This window comes from Thamnophis sirtalis, unplaced genomic scaffold, assembly GCF_051295495.1.
Source record: "Thamnophis sirtalis isolate CommonGarterSnake01/CBP01778 unplaced genomic scaffold, rThaSir2_p1.2 scaffold_5, whole genome shotgun sequence".
In the NCBI taxonomy this organism is placed as follows: Eukaryota; Metazoa; Chordata; class Lepidosauria; order Squamata; family Natricidae; genus Thamnophis; species Thamnophis sirtalis.
The window spans coordinates 109,833,486-109,842,871 of NW_028261385.1; the positions used below are offsets into that span (position 1 = coordinate 109,833,486).

The 9,386-nt window shown below is 37.0% G+C and overlaps 1 protein-coding gene across 3 annotated transcripts; it reads right to left on the reverse strand.

Annotated features, from left to right (window-relative positions):
• Positions 1 to 320: 320 nt before the first annotated feature.
• On the reverse strand, positions 321 to 9,375 carry GTF2E1 (general transcription factor IIE subunit 1). Of its 3 annotated transcripts, none has more exons than XM_014066967.2 (5): positions 9,286 to 9,375; positions 7,911 to 8,445; positions 6,387 to 6,588; positions 4,124 to 4,365; positions 321 to 1,402 (listed from the first exon to the last, which is right to left on the reverse strand). In XM_014066967.2, exons 2-5 carry the CDS (start codon positions 8,356 to 8,358, stop codon positions 972 to 974), a joined length of 1,323 nt encoding a protein of 440 aa, XP_013922442.2. In that variant the 5' UTR covers positions 8,359 to 8,445; positions 9,286 to 9,375; the 3' UTR covers positions 321 to 971. The 3 variants fall into 3 exon arrangements, with proteins under 3 accessions (XP_013922442.2, XP_087572649.1, XP_013922444.2); XM_087716523.1 differs by having other exon boundaries at positions 7,911 to 8,367; positions 9,286 to 9,325; XM_014066969.2 differs by having other exon boundaries at positions 9,247 to 9,302.
• Positions 9,376 to 9,386: the final 11 nt, after the last annotated feature.

The window sequence follows — 9,386 nt, forward strand, 5'->3', positions numbered from 1 at the left end:
AGGTTTTATCAAAGGCAACTTTCTGCTTTCCTCAATCTTGTTTGTTAAGAAGCAACTTTTTTGTTTTCGCCTTTTCCTCATGGATTATGTAAAATGTAATTGGGACTACTCTTTCTGGAAACTAAGTGAGGTTTCATTCAAGCAAACTAACCATCCAAAAATGGGATGTATAACACAACTTCTGGAAAAGGTAAGAAAATTAGATTCAAGTTATATTTGAACAAAGTCACCTCCTTGGAAATTTTAGCAGTGCAGATGAAATTATTAAATGACTTTTTAAAATATCTACTAAGTTAGCAAAGAAGAGTCACACACTGATATCATTTTTTAAAAATCAGATAAATTTGAAAAGATTGCAGTGGCTGGATTCAGTTTTTTTGTTTGTCCTCTACAATAACTCCTATTTTCAGCATGCCTTTTGCAGAAAAAATGTACACCACAGTCCCCAATACTCACTGATTTAACGTGATTGTATTTATACTCTCTTCGGCCACAGGTTCTCTTTCTTCCTACCCTCACCAAAGATATATGGCAGGCAAGCATTTAGCTTGTCCACCCATTGGAAATAAGGAGCCTATATAGTCACTATGCTTGCAAGGCAGTAAGGTCTTTCAACTATATGATACAAGCAGATATGTTCAGAGTAAACTAAAGATAATGCCTTCTATAGTACAATCCTCTTTTTGAGGAAAAATAATAACTCATCAAAAAAGCATTCATATTTTCCAGGCAAAATAAAAATAAAAAAGTATAATGTAATGGAAAACCTGTAGACTAAACACAGCGCTATATGCACATGTGCAAATAAGGGAGATATATCTGGATTGACCGCAGGTTTCTCACACCTTCTTGCATTTGTGGTAGCTCCTTCCCTACGTTCTGATCTTTTGACTCCTCTGTTGAGTTCTAATTCTTTTGTTTTTTCAGAATTTCCAGTTGAAGATCATCTATCACCGCTATTCAGGCAGAAGTTAATCAAACATATCCTCAAACATACGCTGGCCCATAGCTATATATTGCTCTTTCTCTTCCACAGTCATCTGGGACACAAGCTCTGGCCGCTGGTTTACTTGGCTGTAAGAAAATGGATGTCCTGCCACCATAACAATGGGGTCTTCAGTCACTACCTCAAACTCATCCTCATCATTGTCATCTGCCAGCCCATAGAGAGTTGTGGGAGCAGTGGCTGCACAAGGAAGGGAGTCCTCATCAGATTCACTGGTCTCACTCTCGGAATCACTGGCATTTGTGGCAGATAAAGGAGCAATCCCTCCCATAGCAGCCGTAGAGACAGAGGAGGTTTTCTTTTCATGGATGAGCAGAGCACGCATTACCTCTTCATTATTATCTAGTGCTGCTTGTCCCTCTTCATCTTCATGTAACACGTTTATGTCTTGACCAACTGCAAGAAAGTATTTAAATAATTTAATTATATTCATTTGGACATGCAGATACTTACTTTGCTGCAACAGAAAATGTTGTTAGGTACTATGCAATCAATTTTATTGGATAATGATGTATGGCTTATAGTTGGGACTCAGCATTGTAAAGTAGATTCAGTGTATATCTAATTAGTCATATTAAGATGTTTTATACCTTGACAAAGTCCAAAAACTAACTTTTTATGCTTCCCTATACCCATCTAATGTTACCGCCCCTTTTTAGATTCTAACCTTAACTATGTATTTTTAATTTATCTAGCTTTTACATGTTCAAGCTTTTTATAATTCATTTTAGAGTTTCACTTTTTAGATCCCTTATATTATTTATTATTGTACAAAAGAAATACAACGAAATTGGTTATGTTTCTTTTTGGTGATATTATCTCACACTCTTATTCTGGACTATGACCTTAATAAAGATTGGATTGGATTTAAAAAATGCCTAAAATTTAAATTTAAATTTAAATTTAAAAGGGGGATATGTAGCAATTTACTACAAAGCACTGAGTACAAATAACAAGATAGCAAAAACAGAAGAGGAGTTATAGAAAAAATATTAATTATACAATAAATTCAAGCTCTACTAATTATTAAGTACTGACATGGTAATGAGCAAATGGAATCATGAGTTTATGTGAATATAAATGCATATAAGCAAATTATATATTGGTTAATGACAAACAGAATGCAACAGGAATCAGAAAATTAAGGACTGGCTGCTGCAATATACATTTTTTTCTGAAATTATTATTGCAAAGTTACTTTAAAAAGGTAAAAACAGTAATTCTAAAAATATAAAAACTTTTCCTTAAGAAAAAGGCATGTTTTATCCATGTAAGTCTGCTTATTGACTTGCATACTATGATATCAGTTGTTTTAAATAACAGAAGAAAGGACTAATGTAGTGACTAGGGGGGAAATTTGTAAAAATTCAAGTGTCTCATTTACACAAACAGAAAAAAACCACTACAAAACTAAAAAAGCTGACATTGCAAGAGAGAAAACAGAAGCTGTAAATTGTAATAGGAGCAAATACCACATCACAAGAATTTGCACTGCAGCAAAATAAAAAAAATATTTACACGTAGTGTGTCATGGATTCTTTTTAGTATAATCAATATGCTCCAAAACCCAAGAGTCATCACAACCATACATTCCTTCATGGTTGTAAAGGAGTACTAAGCCTATGTTAGATGTATCTATTTGTACAACGCATGGTTGGGACAAATCCAGTCCTTTTAGTACTGTCTTCTTACATAAAGCATCTTTTATTTTCTGCAATGCTTCCTGGCATTCTGTAGATCACTGTACTTCAGAGGGTTCTGTTTTTCTCATTAGGTCTGTTAGAGGTTGAGTTATAGTAGAGAAATGCGGGATAAATGTAAACCTTTGGCAATAACCCACCAAACCCAGGAAAGAGTGAATACCTTTGTTTGGAGACTTCCACCTGTTTCAGGATTTCTACCTTTCCCTGTTCTGGATTTATCTCTTCCTTATCAACCATGAAGCCCAAATATCAGGTTTCCTATATCCTAGATAGTACTTTTCTGAGTTTATGGTTAAGCGAATTTTTTCCTATACAATCCATTGTTAGGCTTAGATGTTGAAGGTGTTCTTCCCAGTCTTTCCCCCTCCATGATACAGATGGCACTTCCTATGTACCCTCCCTGACCAGCATAGTGCCACTTATGCACTCCCTTCCTTGTGCACCTTCCCAATCTGTGCAGCATCTCTTGCACACCATCCCTGACACTCCCTCACACCCTTTTGCTCTATCCCTCATCCAGCAGCAACCACTTAATTGCTTGCAAGCATGGGACTCAGAGATGGGCTGCTGCCAGTTCGGACCAGTTCAGGTGAACCAGTAGTTCTGACCAGCGGCTGGGCCCACCTACCCACACTGGGACTATCCCGTCCTATATAATTATTGTGTGTTTGGTGCCGCGCGCTCTCTCACATTTTCGCATTCTGGGCAAACCAGTTGTTATAGTATGTGACACCCACCTCTGCTGGGACTTGCTATTTCCTGCTGGTTTCCCCACTGACTTTGGTTGTAGGAAGTCAAGCAGGAAGCTACCTCCCCTAATGACGGTGGGATTCAGTTAATTATGGCAACTGGGACTGCATGAATTATTCTCACTAAATGCTGTGGTCATGCTTTATAACCACATTGCTTAGTGATGGAAATTTCAATCCCAATTGCCGTCATAAGTTGAGTACTTCTTGTACTGTATATTTCGCCGTAAAAGGCGACTGGGCGTATAAGACAACCCCCTACTTTGAGGTGCCCACGAGCCGTCTAAAGGCCTCCGCGCTGCCGGGCTTTTGTAGTTTGAGCTCAGCACTTTCCTCCTCCAGACCGCCAGCCAGACCTTACTAAGCCATCCCAGCACTCATCCATCCACGTGCCCAGGCGAGGAGCGCCAAGGTTATCGATTGAAAGGCCAGCGTCTGCACTGATGGCAGTGCAGCTTTTTGCTTGGTGGCGTTGCTTTTTCTTTTGTTTTGGTTTTTGGGTATGGCCTTTCTTATACCCGGTGTATAAGACGATCCCCAATTTTTGAAATAATTTTTTGAGGTTAAAAAGTCATCTTATGAGCCGGAAAATACAGTAATGTATATGCTTCTCTATTTACATTCTTTTTGATTTCATAATGTTTTTCTCCTTATACCTTTCTTACCTTCAGTGACCTCATTAGGATCATAAGCACCCTTCACTGTGCTTTCCCGCAGCCAGACTGGTCTCTCTCTGGGTAGCTTCCCTTCATTTGCTGGCTGATGTGCATCTTCTTGATCTTCCATGTTAATAATTACATTCTGAGTGTACATGTCCCCATAAGAAGGACCTTTTGTTGTCCAGGCTTCTCTGTGCTGCCCACTTGGTAAATTACTGTTTCCCAATGCATTAGCAGCTCGTTCTTTGCTGCATACAATCATAAACAGATATGTTTGAATTAGAGAAATATTGTACATTATCTTAATAAAATTCTTGTAACAGTACAATTTAAAGTTTAATACATACAGCTTATCCAATATTGTAAAAGGTCATTAAGACTTCTCAACAAGATCATCAATACTCATTTTTAAAGGATTTAAAAATCACTACACACTTATTACAGCTGGATTACAGAAATGCCATCTGTTCTAGAGGAATGTTAGAAGCAATGGAAATATAAACTTCGGGGATATTGCAGTCTTACCATTTTTGTCCATAAATTCCTTTTTGACCTTACTTTTTTTTATCACATCTCCCTCAGAGGAATTCTGAGCATTGTACAAATAAAGACACAGCTCCAGACAAACACAGCTATCTCCAATGTTTCTTTTCTAAAAACGCCTCTGAGAGCCACCTATGTACTCCTGGAAAGGTAGTCCTCAGTTAGTGATGATAACTGGAATCAGGATTTCCATCACTAAGGGACATGTTTGTAAAGTGTAAAATCATATGACCAAACTACTTAGCAACACAGTTCCAGCACTTCTAGTTTTCATTGCTAAACAAACTCCATAGCGTTGCTAAGCACAATTATCATGTGGTCACCATTTGTAACCCCCCTGTTGGCTTTTCCACAGATTTTGCTTGTTGAAACCAGCAGTGAAGGTTGCAAACGGCAATCATGTAGGTTACTATATCCAATCACGTGGAGATGCTGCAACCTTCCTAAGGACTTGTTCAGCACCATTGTAAGTTCAAACTATTGCTGAATAAGTGGTTGTTAAGTGAGAATCACCGTTAACGCTAGAGCTCTGCAACATGACAGCTTGCCATTTATTTTTTTACTTAACATAATCTAAAAGTTATTAGTCAGACAGGGTACAGAATGGAATAGGCATTCTGAGTGGTACTACAGGCAACAAGTTGCCTATTTCTGCAGATGGGATTTTATCAAATCTGCAGATAATCTAAAATTAAGAATGGATAGCCAGTGCCAAATAAAATGGAATCAGTACAGTAGAATATTTGAGTTCAAAGGGGCCTGTAGGTTACTATATCCAATCCCTGCTTACTGTCAATCAGGTAAAAACTGTATTAACATCGTAAAATGCTATATATTATGTGACTTATTTTGCTAGTTGTTAGTACATTACTGCATTTATTTGCTTCACTGTTTGCTGTTCTTTTACATTTTGCTGTCATTGATAACATAAATATTTATTGATTGAACTGCTTACTGCAGAATACCTATTAAAAAAGCCTAACAGATTATTTTTCAGCTAAGAGCCTATGAACTCTCAGTAATTCACTCTGTTAATCTGCTCTTACAGTTGTATGTTATATTAATATGTCTCTGTTGTGTTACTACTTAATATTGCTTAGTAATCAAATCTATGCATTCGGAAGCAAGCATTGCTGTAATTAGTGGAACCACATCTCAGGTACATATGGATAGGATTTCAGATATGCAATGAAAATGTTTCAGTCTTTAAGATACTAAGAACTCTTTTTAAAAAGCCCTCAAAACTCTTTTAATTTAACAAGATATTAACTTTTTCTCTATGTTAAGATTTGTATTAAAGAACAATCTCATTGTACTTTAATACTCTATTATCCTATATAAAAATGTATTTGGAGAAATGAAAAAAATGTCTTCAATTCTGAAAAGGGAAAAAATGTGTAAATTGAAATTACAATAAAATGAACCACAGAGAAACAACAAATGTTGAAATGTTTATATATTCCATGCATTAGTTGGAAGTCCAGCTCAGTTAAATATGTTTTTTTTCTGTGAGTGCATATGATTACAGCCAATTTATTAAAATTTATCAGATATTTATGCTGGCAAATGTGTTTAGTATCATACTGGGATTATACAACCATCATCTGTAGACACTGGCCTAAATCATAAAGGTCCATATGCAATGATATATATTTTTAGAAACAGAATTTGAGAAGCCCGTCAATACTTGACTACCAAATTCAGACAAATTAATACTCTGGCCCACCTCTGCTTCAATGCAAGAATCTCCATAGGCTCAGGCTCAAGTAATTCATAAGCTAAATTAATATCCTCAGTCTCACGAAGCAATGCATAAATAGGTTCTATTTGTTCATTGAATCGTGCTACAAGTGTCCTTGCATCCTTTTTAGGCATTGCAGATTCATCTTCTTCCACTTCAGTCTCACAAAATGTGCAGCGAAATATTCCTATACAGAAAATAAATCAGTAAAAATTAGGAAATATAAAATGCTAATTAATTGTTAAATTATTTGATGGATTGTGCAGAGTAAAACTTAAAAATCATTTATTTAGTGAGAAATTAAAACATAGAGAAGGTAAAGTATTTTATCTACCTTTTAGGTGGTAGTTAATTTACTTAACTGATGAACTCCACCAATTTATGGTTTTTAAAAAAGACAGGACAAATTCATGGAGAATCAGTCAGTGAGTGGCTAACTGACTTGAAAACTGTTTTATCTTCTGAATCAGAAACAACCTTCCTTCAGTAGCAGCTGCCACTGCTTTCCTGGCTAGGCTCCTGAGCTTCCTGTCAGCAGTTTGTTAGCCAAAGTGCCACAAAATATTGGACAAAATAGGCAATTAGTTAAGTCAGCAGGGCTATTGTTTTCTCCCTCCAAGGAGAAGCCCTCCAAGTTCATGAGTGTGTACACATCGGAGAGAAAAAAAAATATAGAAGTCTGATGTAAACATGACAGAAAATGAAGTGCAAAGGATGTGGTAGAGAAGAGAGTATCCAGCTCTGATTATGGTCTTAGTCAAGTTCTCATCCGCTATCAGGCAGCCCTCAACATGTTCTGTCATATGACCTTGTGGCAAGAAAGCTTTTACAGATAAAAAATGCAATTTTGCAGGATCCCAGAAGCATACTTTTTCTGCCCTCTGGTACATTATTTCTACAAAGGTCCATTTGGCGCTACTCTACTTTAAAAACACCAGGGATAAGGTCCTTTGGGTTCCAACCAAGCATTTTCATTGAAATGAACCAAAATTAATTTTTATGTAGTTCCCCCATTGCATCATTTAGTTTTTATATCTTTTGCATTCTAATTGTTTGTTTTCCTGAGTTTTTAATATAATCTGTTTTGAATCTTTCCAATTTTGCAACTGAATAATTCTGATAAATAAATAACTTCTCTCTTATGATACATTTACATTTTTGGGCAAGATTGCAACTAGACTATCCTAATGAGGTATTCTCTCCCAAATGCATTTTCTTTGGTGCAGCTCACATTTACTAAGCCTACCATTTACATTGTGACCATGTCTTGGTTACATACTCTGTAATATTTCTCTCTTAATATTTTTGCAATATTTATATTATAAATACACTTCCATTATTTTCATTCCTATTAAGTCTTAATATCTTGCTAACTCAATTGCCATAACAACTGTTGACTTCTGCAACCCTTTAAAAAATAGTTTGGAACAACCAAATATATAGACTTTTTCTATCCCCAAATCAACTCTACCAGATAAGATGGCCCTTTGAGGAATTCTTGTATCTTACCTGTATTAGGTTCAAACAATTGATTTGCCTCTAAATCTGTGAAGGTACTGCAACAAATAGGACACCTGAAAGAGGCTCGGTTAGTGGAGTCTCTTTCATCTGTCTCAATTCTTCTTCTCATATGATCCAACTTATACTTCACCACATTGACCAGTAGACGATAATTAATAAAGTAGAAATTGTGCCTGGTGGTCTTCCCATCCGGAGCAGTCTCCACTCTCATTCTGCATTTGATAAACTTGTCACCTTTAAGAGTGTTGAGAATTGCTCGCAGCTGCTTCCGATCAAACTTCAGAAGCTCCAACATGTCTTCCTCCTTTACACATGTGTTTCGAATTAGAATGTCCAGAGTCAAAGAATGTTCAGTGCCATAAAAACCACGTACTACATACTTAGCAAGGCGTTTCAGAGAAGCTGGGACCTCCGTGAGAATGTCTGGATCTGTCATAGCTGTTATCTTGCAAAACAAATATTATATTCAAATTCTTGTTTTCTTCCACTCAGCAGTATCAAATCCACTGTCCACTATAATTAACTATAAGCATAATAAATAACATAAAATTAGAAATGCATATATAACATTATTTCTAATCTTGCCTTCTTCACTGTTCTTATACATGCAGAGAAAAAAATCTATTGTATTCCTATCTTCCAGTCTGTACAAGAATTACAAGTATGTGAAGACTATATCAATTAATATGGCATCTAAGGCACAATATTTCATTAAGAAGACCAACAGATAAAAGATTGCATTACACGTGGACTATTATTCTGTCTACCAAATGTCAGCTGCAAACTTCCTGGTGGACACTAGATTGCCTTTTGTAGCCCACATCCGGTAGCTTGAGTCATGGCACTAAGCATCTTTCTTCAAACAAGATGGGAGGAAGAAAAATATTTTGGAAGATTGAAAGATGTGGGAGTATTTTGCTTCAACCACTTATATACTTCTTTCCAAAGGAAAAGTCAGACCTTTTCCTTTGGGTGTGATGAGTGGATGAATGACCAACTAGTAAATTTATTTAGTCTATGAACAATGAAATAGAATAACCCATGTTTGTGCAGTGGCAGACGCACTTGGCTCCCGATGCTGCCAACAGAAAGAAAAGGCCGAATGAAGGCCAACTACACAATGGACCCTTCTCCCTGGCATACTACATTTCAACCTGCAGAAAACGAGCTATTACGACCGCGTTACATAGAGAAGGATTCAATCCGAAGCCCGACCCCTCACTGAAACTAGACAGGAGGGATGGCGGCTTCCTTTCACTCCCAATCGCCTCCGCGTTCGGAAACAAACAGATCGAGGCCGTCTCGCCCAACGAGTCTTACTGACACGCGAAACTCCCGAACAAATTTCCCCGTTGCCGCTAACCTCACAAGTTTGCTTCGAGGCGACTGCAAATGAAAGTCCGGCCGTCGCGAAACGTCACTGCCGTGCGACACACTATGTTCTACTTCCTATCTCATTAAGTG